The sequence below is a fragment of the Channa argus genome, chromosome 17 (genome assembly GCF_033026475.1).
Source record: "Channa argus isolate prfri chromosome 17, Channa argus male v1.0, whole genome shotgun sequence".
Classification (NCBI taxonomy): domain Eukaryota; kingdom Metazoa; phylum Chordata; class Actinopteri; order Anabantiformes; family Channidae; genus Channa; species Channa argus.
Genome location: NC_090213.1, coordinates 993,511 through 1,017,317, shown reverse-complemented (window position 1 = coordinate 1,017,317; position 23,807 = coordinate 993,511). Strand labels below are relative to the sequence as shown.

Below are 23,807 nucleotides of genomic sequence, written 5' to 3'. Positions count from 1 at the left end.
ATTCCAGGATCAACACACATTCTTTTCCTTAAAGCTCCTCCCATTAAGTTATTGTCCCCTCACTGTTAAAGTGTTTACTCAGCTCAAATATGAGCTTTACTTTACTTGATAAAATAAGAAGGCAGGTGTATCCTGCTTGAGGACGCAGAACATTTTAAAAGCACCCAGTGTGACCATGTCCCAGCAGGTTCCCACTGGTCCCCACAGGCTGCAGCAGACAAGCTGTTACATAACTAATAGATCGTAGCACGACCTGGGGAGGGTGTCAGTGTCCACAACAGGGTCAAATAGTGCATGTTAACAGGTTCTGTGCATCTGTTCAGCTCCTGGTTTGACTATCCATCTCTTTTTAATACGAAGCTGTAGTGTAAATAGTGTGTGTCAAGCAGCCGAAATGCTGTTACCTGTACAGGGAGGTCAGAGGTCAGAGCCTCTCCAGCAGCTGGATGGTCTGACTTTAACAGACGTTCATTATCACATTCACTTCAGAACGTTATCACAGGGCAGTGTCGGTCTTAGCCAAACTCTTGTTGATTTCGTTGTGCACGTGTCACAAAGCTCTCAGCTTTGTGAGCTGATGCCATAAACACAACATCTGCTCGTGTTGAAAGTTGAACTGCTAACTTCACATGTTGTTCTTCCAGCTTCAAACGTCCTCCAGATTCATCCGAGCTGATGAATTAGTCATCGGACAACAAGGGAACAGCGTCTTCTGCAACAACAACGTGCTGGACATGTTGCAGACAGAACCCGCAGTAAACACAGTCACCTGCTGAATGTCAAAGAAACGTCCACAGAGACGAAATAGAGGGAAAAAAACAACTACAGAGACAAACATGAGCACAAACAAACGGACGTGAAAAGATCCAAAAGAGTAAAAAAATCAAGAAGTAAATAGAAATCTGCAAAACTTTCAGTAGTGTAAATTCATGTCCTCTAGGCCTCATGTCCTCACGTGTTTTCCCTGAATGTCTAATGTCTAATGTCTAAGACACGAGTGAGAGGAACAACCAGGCAAATGAAACTTCTTTGTTTCTGTTAAAACCCAGTGACACCGTGGACAGCAGTCCCTGTGCTCCCAGCTGCGTCTTCCAGCGATGGAAATTGACCAGTCTGTGGGTTGTTGAATTCAAACCTGTAATTTGTTCTGTTGCCAGACTCTTCGGACAAGAAATATCCAACTGTCACAGCAATGTTCCCAGGGGACACTAAAAAGTGGTGGACATCTATTCGCAGTGCTGTGAGCTCTCAGGGCCACTGTATGTTTCCAATGCACGAACAGCAAGCTGATTTGCATCATCCTCCCAGTGGTAGGGCTAAGCCTAACCCTAACCCTAACCCTAATCAAAGAAAGGGGCCTAATGAGGCTGATCTGAGCTGAAGCTGCCAGACAGGAGCCAGCAGACCCGCCCAGGTAAACGGAGGATGTGACTCTGTTTCCGGCGGTGACAGGCAATATTCTTCAGTAAATGACGTAAAAGAGCAGAGGAGTCACTTTGAAAATTTTCGCCCGGATCAGGAAAATAAAGGTAAAATGGGGAATTTCTCTTTGGTGCATTGGTTTTCGTGTCACATTCACAAAAGACGCATCAAGTTTCACGGCACGTCGGGAGGGGCAGAGATTAGTCGCATTTAAACTGCATAAAATAATGTTGTCATGAATTAAAAAGGCAAATCCTAAAAGTTCCTGCACATAGCGTTAGTATCAGTTTCGTAGTCAGACTACAGCAAACACACACTTTACGAAACTGATCCACACAGGAGTGAATCTCCATTTGTGTTTAACATTTGGCTGAAACAGGCTGAAACATTCTGCTTTAGCCCGTTGTCTCAAAGTTTGCAGCACATGTTTGTGTGGATGATAATATTACTTCCTATCAAGTACAAAAAAATATTTCCTTTTGTGTAGAAAACCCCAAAACACTTAAACACATCACAGTTGTCTTTTAAATCAACGTTCTGTAGGATTTGCTATTTTAATCAGTTTTAAGTCTACATGAACTCTAGAGAAGGTGATTTTAAAGTATTTATTCACACTGTATGTTTTTCCCCAGGAACGAGGGCTGTGTTTGCTGTGTTGATTAAGAAAAACATATTATTTTAACATATTTTAAAGATAAAGAAAAACATGACCAGCATCAGTGCAGCAATTACAAAAGTAATACCCACATAACGCCTCCAAAACGCAGGTGGCCCACACTCTGTGCTGTCCCTGAACGCAACAGTGCAATTGTAGACAGTTGCCATGGTAACTCAGATAACTTTAATGCAATGATTTCCCCAAAACTGTTGGACAGTTTCTCAAAGACAAAGTTGCCCTGATTAAAGGTGATGGTCAAAGCCAGTGTCCAGTTACTAAAGAGACTCCTGCCTTCATTCTGTTGGTTTGTATATTGGTGAGATCACTGAAAGACGTGGCCGTCAAATACTGCGCTGACACAGATGTCCATTAAAGACGCCAAAGTGGAGCTTTAGCATCAACAACAGAGGAGGACCAGAGGACGTCAGAATACGAGGAAACAGGAATGAGTTGTCTCACACATAGGTTGGTTTACCAGCTTCATCGACTGTGCTGCAGACGTCCCCCATTACTGGACGCTGTAGCTCAGTTGGTAAGCCAATTGACCATGGACCAGAGTCAGTGGTTCAATCCCCACTCCTGGCTACAAGTTGAAAGTGTCCTTGGGCAAGACACTGAACCCCAAGTTGCTCCCGGTGGGTCAGGTTAGCACCTTGCATGGCAGCCACTGCCATCGGTGTGTGTGTGTTAATGGGTGAATGGGAAGCTATATTGTAAAGCGCTTTGGATAAAAGCACTATATAACTGGAAGTTTCTGCTGCAGGTTTTCTTTGGTCCATAGCTCCCATCTGGATTCCCAGACTAAGCTCATTCTCAGACCAGTTTGCAAGAACATTGGCAGCCTGTTAAAAGCCTGTTGGGCTTTTAGCAAAGTTCCTAAACACATTGTTGGATGTTCTGATGTTCCTTGCTACACTTGCTTCACAACAAACATCAGAATAATAACAGTTCAAAAAGCTGAAGCCAGTGGGATCAGCTGGTTGGCTTCCACTTCACTGCACAAATTGAATGTGGTGTGTTCACTGTTAAGTTTTTATTTGCTGAATTAAGAACAGAGCCACATGAGGTTGGTCTGTTCTCCACGTGGAGCTTCAGGTGGAAGACGGTGCTGTGCTCCAAATGTTTCAGTGTTGGTCACATTAGGGAGACACTCTCAGACCCATTTATTCTTTGCAGCATCCTGACACTTTCTGTGTTCAATGCTCCTGTTTAGAGATGACCTCCTGCCCTTTATCAACGGGTTTCAGCTTGTTCCTTCAGAGGTCGCCACAGGTGAACATGTTCTGCACTTTGGTCTGGCATATGTTTTTATGCCTGATGCCCTTCTTGCTGCAACCCTCCCATTTTTGTCAGGTCTTGGGTCATAGGGTTGCCCTTGGTGGCTGGGTGGGGCCACGCCTGGTGGGGTGGGATTCAAACCCACTGCCTTCTGAACTCCAACCCCATGCTCTACCACTGAGCCACCAGGGTCCATAGGAGTTCAGCCCACCTATAAACAGGGACCTTCTGCCCAGCTTTGTACCCCATCCTCAACCTCCTCACCTGTGTTAATAGCTGTTAAGACTAATAGTGGTAGCAGCATGTAAACAATGCTGGATCCCAGGTGACAGGTGACAAGCATTTTCTTCATTTACTTGACAACAGCATTATGCGCAGTACTACAGACAGCAGTTTCCTTAGGGAATTTACCATGAATGAGTCCCTTTATTTGTGCCCATCGGTTAACTGACCTGGACGAGTAACTTTATTAGTTTGGTAGAATCACCCCAGGAAAAGAACCAGTTAGAGACAATCTGGGGTAACATTTACACCGGAAATAATTATGACCTTCTGGAGGTGGTTGATAGTCTGAAGAGAATGAAGCAGGAGGAGCTGACTGACTGTCTGCAGAGAGGTAACTTTAACAGATTTAATATTATTAGAAAACTGTAATTATGCTGCATCTCTGTCAGATTATACAATATGTTTGAATCCACACTTTACTGTTCACATTGTCTGATATTTAATGTTGATTTACTCAGGAACCGGACGTGGCCAATGTGAACTCAAATCTAACTTGCAGAAGAGGTTCCACTGTGTGTTTGAGGGGAATCAGATCTACACAGAGCTCTACAGCACAGAGGGAGGGACTGGAGACATCAATGATGAACATGAGATCAGACAGATTGAAACAGCATCCAGGAAACCAGTCAGACCAGAAACAACAATCAGACATGAAGACATGAACCAATCAGAAGAGTGATGACAAAGGGAGTGACTGGCATTGGGAAAACAGTCTTAACGCAGAAGTTCACTCTGGACTGGGCTGAAGACAAAGCCAACCAGGACATACAGTTCACATTTCATTTGACTTTCAAAGAGCTGAATGTGCTGAAAGAGAAAAAGTTCAGCTTGGTGGAACTTGTTCATCTTTTCTTTCCTGAAACCAAAGAAGCTGGAATCTGCAGGTTTGAAGAGTTTCGGGTCGTGTTCATCTTTGATGACTTCCTCTGGACTTTAAGAACAACAAGATCCTGAATGATGTTACAGAGTCCATGATGAATTATTCATCATTATTTATAGGTGTATTTTGTCATATAATGTGCAGTGAATTAGTGTAAAAGCTGATGTTGGTGAATAGCTTAACAAGCAGTCCTTGCTAGAAGAGATGCTTGTCATTCTGCTCACCAGAATGCTAATAATTGCAGTGATCAGAGAGAATATTAATATTGAACAATCACTTATAGACAGTGAGTAGGAAACGGTGTCCGTACATGTTGGTTACTTTTTTAAACAAATCCCTCAACTGTTCAGGATGAGCAGCTGCAATCTTTCCTTGAGGTGCCGTGAAGCTCTGTCCTCAGTACTCAGCTCCCAGTCCTCTAGTCTGAGCGAACTGGAGCTGAGTAACAATGAACTGCAGGATTCAGGAGTGAAGCTGCTGTCTGCTGGACTGCAGAGTCCACATTGTACGCTGGAAAGTCTCAGGTTAGAATACGTTCATGAGTTAAAATTCATGTAACTGCTACTTTGCATACTTCTTGGTTGATATAATACAGTTACAATAACAAGGAGTTTTTAAATGTTGGCTAGAGTTTATTTCTTATTCCAGGGTGAACAGAGATGGAGAACAGTGTATAGGACCCCATTATGCACTCTGGTGTACAAATGTATTTTTTTCAGTACAACATATACATAAAAAAGTTTTTACTGCAGCCGACCTAAGTTCTTAAGGTTAAGTCAGGTTATTGACTTGGCCATTGAAAATTTGCTTTCACATTAGTGTTCAGATCGCTGTTTATCGGCAATCAAATTAAAAAAAAAAATGAGGAAGTGAGCTAAATCTGACAGAGACTGAACTTATGAGCGTTATAAAGGGCCAGAAAAAGTTAAACTGTAAATCATATAACAAATGGCAGTGGAGCCCTAAAATAAAAGTTGAACTGGAAATGTGACATGTTCTGTTGTCCCTGTTTCTCTACTCGGAGATGAACAAAAGAATGACTGTGTTCATCTGTGGTGCTGGAGAGAGATGTATCAAAAGTATTAAGTTTATTAAAATGGCAATTTTTTTTCAGGCTGAGTGGCTGTCACCTGTCAAAGATGAGTTGTGAAGCTCTGTCTTCAGTTCTCAGCTCCCAGACCTCTAGTCTGAGAGAACTGGATCTGAGTAACAACGACCTGCAGGAGTCAGGAGTTCTGTTGCTGTCTGCTGGACTGGAGAATCCACACTGTAAACTGGAAGTTCTCAGGTATGACACATTATTTTGTAAATACATGTAAATCGTGCTTTTCATAGACATCAGGCTAATCATTTATGTAACTACTGTGTGGTTGTCTGATCACAGAAAAGGGTTTTGCTTCTGTGGCTTCTGCTTTGAGCTCCGACACCTCCTATCTAAGAGAGCTGGACCTGAGCTACAATCATCCAGGACAATCAGGAGTAAAGCTGCTGTCCACTGGACTGGAGGATCCACACTGTAGACTGGATGAACTCAGGTATAGGTGGACAACAATGGCTCACACACTGCTTCTAACAGCCTGATGAACGTTGTCTCCTGGTGAACAGCAGTTCATCTATAACTTCAAGTGGACGCTTTTGACACATATAATAAAATTGCCCCCATGCATTTCTGAGATATAGCACTGGTGAGAATGGGACACATGTGAGGTTACAGTGACTTTGACCTTTGATCACCAATATCTAATCAGTTCATCTCAATCCATGTGGATATTTGCAGCAAATTTTAAGATATTTGCTGGTACCCTGGCACCGATCCCGAGCCCAGACAAAATGGAAAGGTTGCAACAAAAAGGGCATTGGAAGAGGTGGTTCTAATATTTAACCCACCTCATCAATTTAGAAACCAGGTGGCCAAAACAGAAGTGTAAAAGTCGACTTCACCGTAGAGCCAATGCATTGCTTTGTATTAAATTGCACAGATGGTCATATTCTTATGATTGATTGGTACATGTTTAGAAAAGTGGGACGGACAGATGGACGACCCAAATACAGAAGGCTGTCACCTAATGTCCTGTTGCAGCTTCAGTTTTTGTTGGAGGCTTTATTCCAACCTAATCTCTCATGTGAAACATTCATTTAACCTTTATTTAACCAGGTAAAAGATCAGTTGAGATAAAATCTCTTTCAATGGTGACCAAGTGTAAAAATGGTCCTCACATGACTATTAGAACAAAAATACGGGACAACAAAGAAAAACAAAGTCAAATAAAAGACACAAATAGACAAAACACTATAAAATAAAGACAATCAATCACTAAAAACAGCAGCAGGGCAATGGAATGAAGAGTTCAGATGTAGTCGTGTTTCCAAATCGTTCCATGAAAATGGACCAAAGTGTGATAAACTTCTGCCAAATTCAGTTCTTGCTTCTGGGACCTTTAAACAAAGCTGGCTGATGGATCTCAGATTGTATAAATATTGCACAGAAACAAATGACATACAAGACTTGAGAAAGGAAACTAAGTGTGAATGTAACTTATTTTACCTTATTTTATCTTTACCCTATTTTTGAGATGAGAATATAGTAGTTGTGTATAGTAGTTGTTATAGTAGTAGTTGTAGAATATAGTAGTTGTTGTTATACTGTAGTTTGTTTCTTTTTCTTTGACGTGCACTTCTCAAATGTGAAAGTACTGAAGTTATTGCATTATGCTGCTGACTTATCTATAGAAGTGGTTTGTAGAAGTTTCTGAATGCTGCTTCATCTCTGTTCTAGTCAAATCCAACAGCATGTGTATTTGTCTGCTTTTGTGTTATACGATCTTCAGTTACATGTATATCTACTAATGCAAACTATTCATAGTCTTTCGTATATTTATTAAACATTCGTAGTACTGGTGGAAAAAGTAAGTGAACCCTTACATTCAGGACCTGGTTGAACCACCTTTGGCAGCAATAAGGTGAAGCAGCTTCCTGGTCATTGCCCTGCTGCATCACTGCTTCCACTGGGCTCAGATGTTTGAGCTTATTTCAAAGAGGTTAAACAGGTTATTAAACCCAAGCGTTCACATAGTTTCTCTGTTGTTTTTACTTTTCTTAGATGTTGGATAAGTAGCTCCATCTACTGGGCAGATCCTGGAGCTACAGGATCGATACAAAAGGTACGTGTGAGAATCCTTCCACAGGAAAATATCTGGATCACATTGTGTTTTTATCACTGTTTGACTCAAATAAATGTCTTGATGATGATGCAGTCTGTGTAACCCTTATTTCATCCATCTTGCAACGAACTGTATTTCTGTATTTTCAGCAGGTGCTTTGTGACAACACACTTGCAGTTTGTCTGATTTCATTTTTGCTGCCCATGTTCAGACTAACAGTTGTACTGCTGCCCTGTATCTGAAACCAGTGAAGCTCCAGTGACCCTGACAATCTACAACCTTTTCACTACAGCTAAAACGTGAAGAGTCTGTTTCATGTAACCACTTCATGTTCTGCACGGATGAGCAGATTGTGTCTAATGAGAAGGTCCAACATGATGAGTTTAGAAAGAAAAGTGATCAGAAAACAACATCCCAACAGATCCTGGTGCACATCCCGTTACTCGGGCTTCAGATCATCACAAACGGTCCCATAGGAAAACAGTCCATTAGTTTGGAGAGAGGGAGACAGTGTCACATGGAGAAAGAGCTTTTAACAACACTTCATCTGCTGGGAAAATGTCTTCAGCGAAAAACAGTCTCAGTCAACCTTAGTGTCCCATCCCGTTATGAACGTTAAGTTCTAGTTTTTTGAATGTGTCCTGATTCTAAGTGAGGCCACATCAGATGATGTCAGCTGATAAAACATGAGCCTTTCATGAAAGTTCTGTTATTAAGATGGTGAATCAGCGTCGGCCCTCTGTTTAATGGAAAAACCTGCAGCGGTATGACATCAGACAAGATGAAAGCCACTTTCTACGATGACGTCACATGTTCATCAAAGGACTGACTAGTGTGAAAAGTGGCTTTGGTTTATGCTCCTATCGTCTTTTTTTCCAACTGTTTGTGAATTTATCCCAGTGAAGGCAGGAATTCATCCAAAGCAATGAACCTGCAGGACCAAAATAATTCTTTACTCGAAGCAATTATGGAGTTTGTTGAAAGCCTGCTCGAATTTGCAAGAGGACAGACTGAAAAGCTTGAGGATCAATATGTGAGCGCCAACAGAAACTTTGAAGAAGGTTTGAAGGAACGATCCCTGGACCCCAGCGGTTCATCCGGTCAGTTCACAGGTGAGTGCAGCCCGAATGTTTCACCTGAGAAGCGACATCTGCTGGCAGAGATGAGAAACCGCTTGGCACGGAGGGACGAGCTGTTGGCTCAGGTGGAAAACCTGGAGGCACAGAGGGCCAAAGAAACGATTCATCACCTCCAAACACACAGGAAGCTGCTCGACATCCTCATTCAGTGTGAAAGGCAAAAGAAGAAACTGTTTCAAAATCTCTATGGAGACAACGTGACCGTCTGTCAAATGTTCATACCCTGGTTGTACCGCAGCATAGGTGAGACAATCAGGCCCATTCAACACAGGTTTGACCAGTCACCACAGGAGCAAAACCTGTTGGCCGAGAAGACCGGGTCCAGTTGTTGGAGATATAGCTTTGACCAGAGGAAGTCCAGTGACACAGAGACACAAAAGACAGTGAGTGACCTCCTGTCGACACTGGAGACGCTGGATAAAGTCTTAGAAGGTGAAAGACTGGAGACAGAAAAGTATAAACGCCAATATCAAGGCCTAATGCATGAATATAAAAACGTGAGCAACACGATGAAGCAGCGAAAAAGCTCCTGCAAATGTGGCCCTGACGTCACACCCGAACTGCACACAACTGAGTGCAAGATCAGGTTCACACAGGACGATGAGGACCTGTTGGACACACTGGACGAGTGTGCGGGAGAGATCATGGACAATGTGGCAGAGGTTGAAAAGCAGGCAGAAGAAGAGGTGGAGGTTTTCACGCGGAAGGTCAGACAGAAAGCTGCCGAGAACCAGTGGGACTGCATGTGGATTTGTTCAGCAGGAAATCGCTGTGAACAAGATCCAGATAACCACCTCCGATCAAAGCTTAAGTTGCTCAAGGATCAGGTAAAATATGAAAGAGACAGGGCTGAAAAGTTTGAACAGCTGCGTTGGATCGTTGGGTTGACATTTGAAGACTGGACGAAGGTGGAAAACCAGGTAGGAAAACCTGAAAACCAACTGGTGGAGACAGAAACCCAGTCGAAAGAGGAGACAGCAGCTGTCGGACAGGGACACGAGGTGAGACACCAGAGCAGCAACAAACCACTGTTGCCAAAGACTAAGACTCTGTCAGTGGATAAAGACAAACCAGCTGAACCAAAGTCCACAGAAGAGTCATTGATTGTTAATGTTAAACAACAAGTGGACACATCTGAGGAGGATGAGAGGACGTCAGAAAGTCCATCAGTCTGGTTATCGAACAACATTGTCAAAGGTGTGTGTTTTGGCTTAGGTGCTGCGGTTGGTGTCGGTGTCCTGGCTGCCAGACGGTGGTACTTCCGATAAGTCCTGCCCGTTGTACAGTGTCCACCACCTGCTGATGTCCAGCCGCTACATGGTGGAAGAGTAAAGGACTGAGTGTAAGCAAAAAGCTAAAAAAGGGACCAAAGTTTCAGGTTGTCCCCCTGTATGGAGGGGTGTGTGTGGCTCCAATGGATGCTCCGGTTTGAAATAAAAAAAGGTCACTAAAGAATAAAAAGCTGCTGTGTCTTAGTGTCTTTAGACATTGGTAGTGTAGGACAATTACTTTCTGCTCTGTGGACATTTTCTTAGTGGTTGTATCAATGTCTGTTACCAAAAATGAATCAGTGTAACATAAAGCAGCACTGGTCCACAGGAAGGTACAGAGACAAAAAGAGCCAAATACATTTACTATTAATAATACTACTACTACTACTACTACTACTAATACTTAATACTATAAAATAAGGGAATTATAAATCGTGAACTCATTTTAGTATAAATGTCAGTGGCTACTTAAACTTTGACTAGAGTACATTTTTGTAGGGCTGCACCGAACCATTATTCTTTTGTAATTATTCATAAATTATTTTCTTATTAGGCTCTTTTTTAAAATTTTTTAATTAATATCACAATAATTTTTTCTTTCGGCTTATCCCATGAGTTCAGTAACAATTTACTCAACATGAAATTTTAAATTCATCGGCCATTTATATTTTAATATTTTCCTCAATCATCTTCTCTTCAAACTAAACTGAAATATGACAAAGTCTGCACAGCAGGACTTTATTCCCCAAACCAAAACTAGTCTTTACTGCGGATCTGTGTTTTACAGACCAGCTCCATTCAAGTTCAAGGGATATGATTCAATCTACATTTAGCGATTCAACAGCAAAATAAGTCAAACAGTTAGCACCATGTTGTTTGGTGTCTGCTTCAAATCCTCCCATACTCGAGGATTTTTCCCTCTCAGTCATCAGTGGACTCACAGTTCTCACAGTTCTTAGAAATCCATAATTGAACTGTGAAAACTTAATTGATCCCCTTTTTAACAAACACTATATAAAGAATCGTATTACTTGTGGTAACGTCACATAGGATTTGATATGACTTTGTTTTTGATGTTAGTATAGTTTTTAATGTCTGTTTACAGGCCTCATGCAATTAGATGCTGTTCAACTGCTCCTCAACGCAAACTCTAAAGAGCCGATCACAGGCCAGCAACTCACTGCATTAACAATAAAGTTCACAGTGAGCATCAAACAGGGAGGAAAGGTGATTGAAGTGACTTTGAATGTGACACGCTGGTTGGTGCTGGACAGAGAATTTCAGAAACGGCTGATTTGGGGGGATTTTTACACACAACCATCTCTAGGGTTCACAGAGAACAGAGACTAGTCTGCTTTAAGATGATAGAAAGGGAACAGCAAGTGAATTTACTGCTAGTTCCAACTGAGTGTACAGAAGAGCATCTCTGAACACAACACAGTTCAGGCTGCTATTGGGGATATTTTCCTTTGTACCTACTGAGCATCATTTAAATGCCACAGCCTCCAGTACCTGAGTTTAGTTTGGATCACGTCCATCCCTTTATGACCACAGTGGAGCCAGCTTCTGATGGCTATGCGAGAAACTTTTGGGACTGTTATGCAACTTTTTGGTGATCTTGTGCAATGTTCATTTAGGTGAGGAGAAATATCTTTGATTTAATGTGTGGTGCAACACGTCATACTCGTCCTTTCACTGCTAGACCACTGGAATAGCCCCACTGTGAGATCAATAAATCAATAAAGTCATTTATTAACATATCTTAATGGTGTTCCCTTTGCTATGGCACCAAAAGAATTCAGATAGACCTTGTGGTTGCAGAGATATACTCATGTAATTAAGGGTTTGCAATTTCGAGCAGAGGCCTAAAAATAAGTCTAGGGATCCAAATTAAGATCTATAAGATCTAAAGTATCAATTTCATCATTTGAAAATTAATATTATCAGCAGATTTCTATATCACTTTGTATTCACAAGTTTATCCTAATCTTTAGTCTATTTGGCTCCGTAAGGGTGCAGAATGAACATTTGTGTACTTTTACTTCAAGTGTTTGAGGACAGTACTTCTGTCGCGGACTGCGTATTCCTTGGAGGACAGGAACAGTACACACGAAGTAAAGGTAACAACTAAATAAACAGTAAAACAGAACATTAACTTGGTGGGAGAAGGAAGAAAAACTAAATTCTGACAGAGCAGAAGCAGGGACAGGGGCTATAAAACTAAGGTGACAAATAAGTAACCAAACCTCTGATCACAAAAAGTGAAAATACAGGGAACAGTCAGAACAGAGTGCAAACAAAAAAGAGCTGGAAGCTTTCTGTGCAGGAGCAAGCAACATAACAACACAGACACACTGGCCGAGAACTGAGGGGGAAGCCGGGTCAGGTGGAAATAATCAGGGCTCATGACAGGTAGAGAGAACTGAACAAACTGAACTCAGGGAACAGGACTGTGACATCATCCAATGCTGCCTATGATCAATACTTGTACTTTGTTACTTTACACCCAGTCACACACAGCTAAAATATGTTTCCAAGCTTTGATTTTACCAATCATAACTTATTGATACTATAAGTACTTTATGTCTTACCATCAATATGACCACAAACTCTGTGCAATATGTAGGTTCAGGCCCTTTAGGTTCAAAATGTGGACATCTTAGTATGTTTCATAGTATTTGTCAAATGTCAGCTGACATCAGCTGAGTCTGACCGAAGCAGAGGGGTCTTCATCATTTTCCTACTTCACTGCACCTTCATCTTCATCGTTATGCACCTGTAAAAACCAGAAAAGTACCTTCTGTCTTTTTTGTTTCCACATTTATAGCGAATCTCACAAAGTTGTAACTGTAGAAACACCAGGGTTTTAAACTCACAGGGTTTTTCAAACATTTTGCTGTCTGACTGTTTTTACCTTTGGTTCTCGTCCACACGTCGACTGTTAACAACAGATACTGTGAGAGCTGCTAAACCCACAGACACAGTGACACGTGGAGAATCTGAAAACACTTTTTGAATTCAGAGAAAATGGCCCGTTTTCCAAAGTGCTGAATAAAAGCAGTGTTCTGTTGTCACAGAAACTCCTGCAGCATCATTTCTTTTGGAAACATCCATTCATGGTTCACATTTACACAACACAAACACATGAAGCGTGAGGGGAGACGCAGCAGTTATGTGGCAGGCTCCGTAATTACTCAGCCATCAGACTGCTCCCATTTTCTTACTTTAAACATAAACTATTACATTTTTTTAATGCTTTAATTAAATAAGCCTCTGTCAGTAGAATTCATGCTGCATCCTGATTTTTTAAAAAGGCGTAAATTTACAGTCACAGAACACTTGATGTTAACGATGAGGAGCCTAAACCTGAAATAGCTGGAGCATCACGTGACCTGATGGTTAAGGTGCAAAACTGCTGAACCACAACAAGTTGTTTGTCTCTTCTCACACTTGTTGAACTTATGTAGGATGGAAAACGTGAAGCCACAATGAGAACAAGAAGTGAAGAATGTCAGTAAAGACACATATTCTCATGAATGCAGCTTCTTCTTTTCTTAGTTAGAAAACATGATGTTTAACAGCTCAAGAAGAGTCACACTCCTCAAAAACCTAAACACTGGACTCTTGAGGTTTCATTTCATTTTTAAGGCACGAAAACAGGAAGTGAGTCGATGATGGCGCCGTGATTCTCAGTTTCCCTCCATTACTTTACATCCGCGTCAGTTTCCGGTGTGAAACCCACCGAGGAACCAACATAAACAAACAGCACGTGTGGAATCGGTTCGGATGTGTCGTTAACCCGGACAGCGCCCGTCTGGGCCGAGGACAGACGCTGAAGCATGGTGAAGTGTGCTGTGTCCGGGTGTCCGAACCGCACGGCGAACGATAAGCGACCGGGGAACCGGTCGTCGAAAAGGTTCTTCAGCTTCCCCCAAGACCCGGTCCGGGTGAAGGTACGGATCCATGAACGCAGCCGGGGTTAAGATGCGGTTAGTTTGGTATGTTAATGTCAGGAGGTGTTTCACCGCGCGTCCTCCTGTTTCTCTCGATGCTAAGACGCTAACTTAGCGGTTATTAGCACGTCTTAGCACAAAGCTAAGTTAGCGTAACGTTAGTTCCTAGAGAAAAACCCGTGGAAGCGGCTCGTGGAACCGGTAACTGGCTGGTGCTAAATAATCACAGCTAAAGCTGAAAAATACAGGTTGACAAATCCGCGTCTGGACGCTAACTTTTTATTTGAGAGATTTCAATTATTCGGACAAAGGAATTAAATAAACTGATAAACTAGTCTATTGATGAAGAAAAAATGCCAAATGGTAAAAAAAATCTATAAATTCAATTTATGAATTTATTTCTCTTTTAAAAACAGACTAAATACGTCGTCCATGATTTGTGAAAACTGCTGCCAAAACAATAATATATCAAGTAAATCTGCAAGAAGTGAAACATTGACACTGATCAGATAAGTTTGGACATTTCATACACCCCAGATAATACTGTCAGTAAATGTCCCAGCAAAACAGATGCTGCTCACATCCCCACAACGTAGGCTACGAGATGGTTCTCACCCGCTTTCCATCGATACACAGTTTCCTGATGGTGTCCAGTTCTGCCGCAGACTGTAGAAAAACATTTAGGGTCTGAAATTGGGTCCAGTATGATCCCCCACAGTAACTCTGTGACTCGGTTCAGGTTTGGCTCGCAGCACTGAGGGAGACGGACAAGCAGGACTTGACTGAGCAGAGTTTGATCTGTGAAGACCACTTTCTGACAGAAGACATCGCCACTGACGGGGTAAAACATGATGCCATCCCCATCATGCCCCCTTACCCGGATGGGCCACTGGGCCTTACCAGCCCCTGGGGACCTGAGTCCCCTGAGGAGGAGGAGGAGCAGTGGACAACTGGAGACTGCGAGGAAGATGTTGAAGAGGAAGGTGGAAATGATGCTCCACCTACATCACAACCTCCACAGCAGGTCTGGAGTTTTTCTAAAAGTGTGTGTGTGTTTTTTTTAATGTGATAAAGGATTTATTACAGGTTCTCATCCTGGTTTTTGTCATTTCATATTGATTATCAGGAATGCAATGACGTTTTATTTGAGATATGATGAGGACTTCAATTTTCCTTAATCACAGTACATTTAAAGGTCCAGTGACGACAGTGTTTGACTTCAGTAAATTTGTTGGAATTAAAAGTTGGAGAAAACCAAAGCTGCTTTTTTGGCTTCAGACAGTTCAGGTTTTAGATCCGGTGGCTACATGTTGTTTTTAATGATTCAACCCAACTGTTTGTCTGTTTTCTTTTTATGATTTCCAGGATCCAGTTGGAGGTGTGGAAAACCCTCCAGAGACTCTGAAGACCAGGTAACAAATGTCTCTGTTAAAATCTGTAATATAAGCTGCGCACCTACCTCTCACCATGTATTAGTTACCACTGATGTTTAGTCACAGTTTATCGTACGTTACCAAAGATGTGGTGGGACATCTGTAACATAATGTTTCTTTTCCTTTCCAGATCCGTCCCACCACAGGTCAAACAGTTGATCCAGCCAAAGGAGGGCATTTCAGAGAGTGAGTCCTAAAGTATTTCTTTTTAAAGTCAGTGATCAGATTGGAGACATTTAGTTTTAAATGGCAGCAAAACATTTCTGTGCTTTGGAGTAAATAAATATTCAATGTTGAGTTTATTTCCATGTGTCTACACCACAGAGCTAAACGCTGAGAAACATGCAGCAGGACTGTAGCTAACAATTACTTTGACTATCAGTTCATTTCTGGGTTTGAGATTTGCTTCATCTACAAATGATGCAAAATGTGTAAAATTGTGCAGCACAGTCTCATAAAACCTGTGGCCAAAAAAGTAGAAGAAAACCTGCAAATAATCTCATCTCAGAAGCTTCAAACAAAAAAATGTCTGCACTTTTCTTTAAAACATGTGAACTGACCTTAACCCTGTGTCATATTTAGGACTCTCTACGGGGCAGCTGACCCGGCGGCTCCTGGAGCTGCTAGTGGCGGCTCCACACGGTTCCCTGGACGTGAGGGAGGCAGCCATGAGCCTGCAGACCAGCAGACGCAGAGTGCACAACATCATTAATGTCTTGGAGGACATCGACCTGGTCCAAAAGGAGTCTGTAGTCACGATCAAGTGGATGTGAGTAAAGAGAGGAGCGGAGCTTGTTGAGTTATTCAGGATGTGCGTTTACTTCTGTATCATTGCTTATTAGTTATGGTGATGGTAACAATGAAGTAATTTACCATTAAATTGTTACTCGCTCATTGGTTTCTTTTCTTTTTTTTTGTTTTCATCCGTTTCATTTGCATATTTCATCACAGTAACTTTCGCAGTACAGTAGTTGCTCCAAACTGCCTCAGATGCGCTGCAGGTCTCAGTTTTGAGAATTGAGACGTAAATGTAGAGAACATCTGTGTATTATGTTGTAATTAAGCAAAACAGGTCTTATTCATTGTTAATAAGAGACGAGTCTTTGTTTAGCCGAACTAAACCTGCTGTCTGTCTGATTCTCTGTGCAGTGGAAAGAGTTCCATCTCCAATTTTCTATGGAGGAGCCCGCAGAAGTTGCGCAGAAAGTTGGACAACATGAAGCTGGTGGAGGACGCACTGGACGACCTTGTCGAGAGCTGCGCCCATCAGCTCTTCAGCATGACTGACGATCTGGAGAAGGGGGTATATCCTTTTTCTCGTCCCAGTTTGATATAGTGGTGAACTATATTTCATTTTTAAATAATTTTAACAAACTATAAAGCCAAGGTCTTCACTGTGGTGAGGTAGCTGGTAAAGTGCTAATGGAGTAAATTTAGATAAAGACCCTAATGCAGATATAAAACACACCAATAAAAACCTCAGTCATCTGAATCTGTAGAGAAAGCTACAGAGTCACTGCACAAAATAAAAATAAGAAATTTAACTACTTGCTTTTTTCTGTGCTGCACTTTGTGTTGATCTAGTTTGAGCAGCATCAGACTCTGTTTTGTGACCTAGAGAAGAATAAATTCACACGAATGATGCTGCAGCGATAAAACAGCAGAAAACAGATAAACCCAGGATGCCTGAAGGTATTTAACTCACCAAGGAGGTAAACAAAAGCCACTGCTGTCAATGTAAGAAAAAAAAAAGCTGTTTTTCTTTAACCTTTGTTCACATGGGCTTATGTTACGCACGAAGACATCAGTCGGCTCATAGACCTCAAGGAACAGACAGTGATCATCATTAAAGCTCCAGAAGAAACGAAGCTGGACATTCCTTCACCCAAAGAGGTAAAAAAAGACCACAGAGAGGGGGGGCGTGGCACATTGGCTCATACTTAACAATTACTAAATTTATAAATTATTAATAAACCAATAAAATTATCATATCATTTTTAAATATAAACAAGAAAAATGTTCTTGAAAGTAGTGTTTCCCAGTCAAGTGGAACATTTCTGTAAAGAGTTTTTTTTATATATATATATATATATATATATATATATATATATATATATATATATATATATATATATATAAAAATGAGTTTCTTTGGACGTGTTTGTGTGTTGGTGCAGGACAACATCGAGGTCCATCTGACGGGGAGGGCTCCCATCACGGTGCTGACCTGTGAGTTGGCGTCAAGTGACTCTGTGACCTCTGACCTCGGAGAGAAAAGGAACGTGTTTTTGGCTCTGGAGGAGAGTGGGATTAGGACCACACTGCTCCCAGGTGAGCAGTTAGTGTAAAGTTGTATGTTCAAACATGAAACAGGTCAGAAAATGGAGCTGACTTTTTACTTTTCCTTTAACTCTGTTCTGCACTTACAGGCAACAGATTTACTTCTCTGGTCTCTAAGAGCACTGTTGAATGTTTATGAAGTATTTTTCTTTTTTAAACATGACCTTCAGGTGATCAGGATTAAAGTAAAATGCCAAAGTAACTCTTATTCCATTGTGTTATTGTTGCAGTGCCTTCAGGTCCACAGAGTCCTGTGCAGAGAACCTGACCACCAGGTGGCGCCACCTTTCCTCAGAGCTCAGACACAAACCTGGAGAGATGACGAGAAGCCACATGAGATTTCCTGCAGGTACCAACAGATTGCACAGGGTCTGGTAAAACACAAAGCTGGAGCATTACAAACCGTGGGATCACTGGTGGAGCCGAACAACAAACTCACTAAGCTCATCAGTTCTGGCTTATTAAGAGACAAAGAAGCATTTGTGTGGGAATGTAAAACACTATGGGACCTTTTCATTTGCACCATGAAAAGTTTTTAATTGGACCCTTCTGTTGAACTGAGACGTGAACGATGATGAGGATGAAAACAGTTTGAACGGGAAGCGACACAACGCACAGCTGTGTCTGCAGGGTTTCTGCACATCGTCATGTACGGACTCTAAAATATTTCACACTTTGGTTCATGACTTTTCTTTGTGTGTTAGATATAATAGTGTTTTCTTTTGGTTTGACAAACACCTCAGTTTCTTTTAATAAAAAATACAAAAACCTTGTATAAGACTCGGATGGTGTTTCCCATCGTCAGCCTGAGTCGATGCAGCAGCAGCTTTGAGGTGGATCACAGACCATGTTCCACCAACATGTCCTGGTTTCAAAAGTCACACACAGAATGTCTGCAAGCTCGTGGGATGAAAGCGTCCAGCTGCACAGTGTTGTTACTCCCTTTCCTGTTACAGGACAAAGACCGAAAGCTTTGTCTTCACAGTTAATGTAACTTCCTTTCTGTGAGAACGAGAACCTATCAGAACATTGATGATTTACTAAACATCACTCTGCTGTTTCTGCCATAATACTTAAAGTGGATCAAGCCTTTTGTTTGCTTTGCAACTGGGGCTTAGTACAAACTACACCTTCAACGTACTTGAATGCATCCTCTGTGGAAAACACTGGTTAATGTCACTACATTTGTGTTTCTTCTTTGTGCAGTATTTTAAAAGTTACATTTACTCAATTTAATAGAGCAAGTCTTAAAATGGCATCGGAATTTTTGTGTCTAAATATGCCAAATAAGATCTGAGGCCGATTTTTTTTTTGTACTTTCTAGTTTATGTAAATAAAAAGATTCTGGTGATGGCCGGGTACAGCAGGCAGGGGGCAGTGGGGGACTGTTTAAGGGGCAGCAGAGTTGGAGAAAGTATGTAGATTTTTAAAAAAAAGTAAATATACACTCTGTACTCAACATTTTAAAGTAGAAAAACATTATATAATGTATAAACAGCTCCTTCCAACAAACAGTAAGTCAGGCTGTCATTTGCATTTACAAACTGTCAAATATCTTTCTAAATTGAAGTGATATGTTTTAACTAAACTTAACTTACTCTGGGCAGATTTTGTGCGTTGAACCATGACTCATATTTTCAACTTTCCTTGTCTGTTGACTGTAAAATCTTATTCGGTAATGTTTTACTGAAAAATCTTTAAAAAATAATCGTTGCAGTGAGTCACGACACCCTCAGTCTGTAGACCCATGAACTGGATGAGGAGAAACTCCCCAAAACCAATAAATGTTTCCCACAGTAGAAGTATTCCTACAGTACCATGGAGTCCCTCAGTACTTGTCAGTACTTGAGTAAAGATACTTTATTACTCTCCATGACTGAGTCACTGAGGTGTGGTTTGGGGAAAAATCCTTCCCGGTCCAGCTGCAGGAGCCCGCCCTCCTGCCGGTCCAGCTGAAGGTGCCCGCCCTCCTGCCGTCGGGACGTGAAGCACAGGGCTCAGACTAACGTGAGCTCAGTGGAGGAAATGCTCCTTATTCCTCAGAGGAGAAGCACAAAGTTGATTTTAGGTGAGTTTATTTCACTTTTTAGTTGTGATTTTTCTTGGTTTGACCAGATGTAGAGAGGACAGTGTGTCCCAGCAGCCAGAGTGTTTGTGTCCTTATCAGATTTCTTTTATCAAACCAAGTTCAATGATGCTTCTGTACATCAGATCCTGTAGAGTCTGGACACAGTTGTCACTCCAGTTGCAGCCTGTCTGCTGAACTGTTGCTTTGCTTCAGCTCTGCACAGTTACAGGCCGATTACATAATACGAGCTGGTGGAAACACACGTTTCCTGTTTAGGATTTTGTTTTCAGATGTGACGACACTGAGGCCATCAGATCCAAACAAATGTGTTTGACATTAGTTTGCACGGGTTCAACACCGATGATTAATGTTGCAGCAATGAAAGAAAAGCACAAGAAGGTGCTTTTAGCAACATCTGGCTGAGATGATAACGTGTGAGGCAGGAACCTCTGCATACAGTCACTTGTTATGAGTGGAAAAAGTATTAAATCTGTGTTGACGTTTTAGAATTTTTAATTAACTGTGAAATATACTTGCATCTCATGCTGTGGCTGGGGGTGTTCTTAAAACGTATCATCACATAATTGATGTCCTGTGGTCCTGTCAGCTTACCAGACTGTTAAGAACAATAATCGTCAAAGGCATTTCAGCTTCAGCTTCATAGATGGAAATTGTGTGGGATAATGTGATTCTGTTAGAGAAATGTCTCCAACAGTTTCAAATTAATCAATTAAAGTATCAGTAAGTAACAAACTATCTAAACTTTAAGCAAAAATACCAAATATCCACTAGTTTGAGCCTCTAAAGGGGTTTGTAGCTCTTCCATCTGTACATCTTAGTGTTTGCTAAATAAATAGTGACAAACCGATGACGTACTGAAAAATTTGATGTCATTTTTGGCAAAATGTTTCCAAACCAAATAGTAAAGTGGTTACAAGATAATTTCCTATGATTGGTCAGTGCAGTAATTTGTTGGATGATGTTGGACTATTGCTGGACACTTTGCAAACCAGTGAGCTAACTCTAACACAGGGGTGTGAGTGGAGTGATGAGCTGCTGCCTCTGTCGTGTTGTCTGTTCTGTTCATATTGTGGCTGCAATAAACACATTAGTTTCTTTTTGGTTGCTGCTTTATCTGAAATCCAGCAGCTGTGTCTCTATCTGGGAAATCCCTATTAAATAACTCCCTGTGGAGTCTTTGTTGTGGTGTGTGTGTGTGTGTGTGTGTGTGTGGGGCTGAGTAAAGCAGAACAGACACCTTACAAGCTAAGTGGTGTCCTGCCTCTGGGGAGGAGACTTCAAGACCTTTAAGCTCCAACACACACACACACACACAACCCCACACACAGGTCTTTTTTTTTTATTATTGTAGTGTCCAGAGGTCTGTGGACGCAGGAACGTTGGCTGTGACACTACAGTATTTGTGTAATGCTCACTAAATTATTTCTAAATAAAGGAAATAAAGGGCCTATTTGCACACAGACTATTATCGTCGTCTGCTCTAGTGTGAAGATGGGCCCGGACCCTGATGGACAGATGGAAAAGAGGGAAATGTATGTGGAAACAGTTGTGTGAGGTGTGAACAGGGGCAGTGGACATACTGAGAGGCTTCACTGTTTTAACCCAGGGTTGGGTACGTTTTATCTTCAGAGCCTAGAAGCATCAGCTTTATTGCTCTACCTGCAGATCAACACACCTGGAGCCAATCAGACACCAGGATCTATCTGTGTGTTTTCACCCCACTGCCCATTTTTCACCTCTGGAGTTTCCTCCTGGGCGTAATGACGTGGTCTGACCTGGTGTTTGTCTTGCAAAGCGAGCTGCTCAGGTGGCGATGTGGTGGTGGGAAACGCCTCAGCAGGTCGAACACTGCTCGCCTGTGTCCAGAAAACCACACCGTGATGTGTTTGCTAACTGGTGGGAGCTGTGCGGTCCAGCAGACCCACAGTCATGTCAGTGTTGTTATTTCTGGGCTGAAACGAGCACAGAGACACGCTGGAGGGTTTTGGCTGCATTTTTACTCCAGAATAAATAAATACTGAGCTGAAACCTGAAGTCAGGCACTTCGGACTCTTTAGGTTCGAGTCTGGAGTTGTTGCATTAGAAAGGATGAGAGCGCTGATGCTAAACACACTGCTGCGCTTGTTTTAGTGAACATGTTGTAGAACCATTCTCTGGGTTTTATACTAGTAAGTGTTACTGGACATACTGAAACATGATCGATTGAGAGCTGAATTGTAAATTAAGTTTGTGGTGTTATGTCAGGTTTACAGCATCAAGTATGATTCCAACAGGTAAAGGGTTGCAAGTAGCCACTGCTTTTTTTTTTTTTTTTTCCAGATTTGTTGGAACCTTGAGCACTAAATAGATAAAACAGTGGACACGACTTGGAGATTAAAACTAAAGCTGAAGGACGGATTTTTAGATTTAAAAACTAATTAGTTTTTCTAGAGGTTTAGTTTCACATCTGATTATTAAAACCCAAAACCACATTGATTCCCATGCAGTGGAGGCTTCACTGATCAATTACACACACACACTCTATTGATGAGTGCGACATGCGTGAGGCCGGGGATCTTTGTTCAGATTCATCAAGCGTCTGTGAGCGTGATGCTCCGCTGGCCGAGTGTTCAGTCCTGGTTCTCCATATGTCGCCTCGCAGTTAAACGGCATGTTAATGAATACTGAGCGGCACTTTACACTTTTACATCAGCTCAGTGACAGAAAGGAAGCAGCAACAATGGGAACAATTGTCTGTCTGTGAGCTTCTGTCCACTGCTGTTTAAAAGCCTTTGTTTAGTTGATTCCGCCTGTTTCTACTCGTGACACTTGTGAGTGTAAATGTTTAGCAGTTGTGACGGATGGTGTGACAGAATATTCATCGACTTTTTTTTTAAAGCTCTTCTTAGTGTTAATGATTTACTTGTCTTTTCTTGTTCTTTAACCAGAAAACCAGGCTGAGTCATCACTTTCCTCCCTTTTTCTCTTCATCCTTCACAGGCTACCTTTACATGGACCTTAGCAACCAGGTTACAGTCGTCTTCCTCTGGAAACCTGGCTTCCCCAGGTAGCTTTCTCTGCCACGTATATGCGTAACCAGGTGAAAGTATGAAAGTAGAGATCGTCAACGAGTCTGTTTAAAGTTGGACAGAAAATGTAACACAAAGTTCCTCGTAGAAGTCTAAATAATTCACTTTGGTATTGTCTCGTCTGAATTGTGAGTTTTATCAAAAGAAATTCTGTGTCTCTCTCGAAGAAATCAGCAGCTTTGCAACTGCAGAGAAACAGCTGACAGAACCACTTCTGAACAGGGTCCTTTAAACTCATTTAGCGGCTTCGGCCAGCAGCAGAAAACAAACACTGACTGTGGAGGTGAAGCCAGCAGTTTGTTTTTCCTCCCGTCACGGTGGGCCGAGAGCCCAGTGTGGCCGCCGCTGCAGCCCAGAGCCGCAGCAGAAGAAGGAGCTCTGTGTTAGACTGGAATGTGCGGTGGATTTTCCCCCTAATTAACCTTGATGTTGTCGTGCAAGGCCGCCGCTCTGTGTGTGATGGGAAAAGCTGATGAAGTTCTTTCTTTGGGCCCGTCCAGCTCGCGGCGAGTCCTCTGATCCAACAACGTGAGGCTTTGTTTGGGTCTGAGGCAAGAAACCGAACTGATGGGATCTGACTCGTTACAGCCCCGAGTGAAGCAGCTTCTGGCTAATGAAGCTAATTAGATCCAATTTTCACCATCATAGATTTATTATCGCCCCGGTAGACAGGAGGTTAAACCGTTTGACCTGTAACACTCAAATTTACAATGCTGCTGAACATTTTTTCATTTTTTTATATAAGGAGGTCAGATCCAAAAAACTTTATTTCTTTGTTTTAATAACTCACTAATCACTGCACCTTTTTGGATCCTGGGTTTGCTCCGTTG

At 41.9% G+C, this 23,807-nt stretch overlaps 2 protein-coding genes across 2 annotated transcripts in view; both read left to right on the top strand.

Moving 5' to 3' along the window:
* The first annotated feature begins 13,697 nt into the window (after window positions 1–13,697).
* LOC137102946 (transcription factor E2F6-like) lies at window positions 13,698–18,714 on the top strand. Its single transcript, XM_067482890.1, has 9 exons — window positions 13,698–14,047; window positions 14,787–15,071; window positions 15,413–15,459; window positions 15,611–15,666; window positions 16,063–16,249; window positions 16,630–16,787; window positions 17,261–17,373; window positions 17,658–17,811; window positions 18,051–18,714. Exons 1-9 carry the CDS (start codon window positions 13,934–13,936, stop codon window positions 18,086–18,088), a joined length of 1,152 nt encoding a protein of 383 aa, XP_067338991.1. The 5' UTR covers window positions 13,698–13,933; the 3' UTR covers window positions 18,089–18,714.
* Window positions 18,715–19,765: 1,051 nt separating this feature from the next.
* The window catches only part of LOC137102945 (rho guanine nucleotide exchange factor TIAM2), a 40,681-nt gene continuing 36,639 nt past the window's right edge, over window positions 19,766–23,807 (top strand). Inside the window, exon 1 of the mRNA XM_067482889.1 lies at window positions 19,766–19,888. The gene's annotated coding sequence lies outside the window, so the exon portion shown is untranslated. The remainder of the gene's footprint in view (window positions 19,889–23,807) is intronic.

Bases quoted from the DNA above. Each gene is read 5' to 3' on its own strand.
- LOC137102946 (XM_067482890.1), top strand. From the start codon at position 13,934: ATGGTGAAGTGTGCTGTGTCCGGGTGTCCGAACCGCACGGCGAACGAT. The intron at 14,048-14,786 runs GTACGGATCCAT...GACTCGGTTCAG, and splicing joins AAGACCCGGTCCGGGTGAAG to GTTTGGCTCGCAGCACTGAG. The intron at 17,812-18,050 runs GTGAGCAGTTAG...TTATTGTTGCAG, and splicing joins TAGGACCACACTGCTCCCAG to TGCCTTCAGGTCCACAGAGT.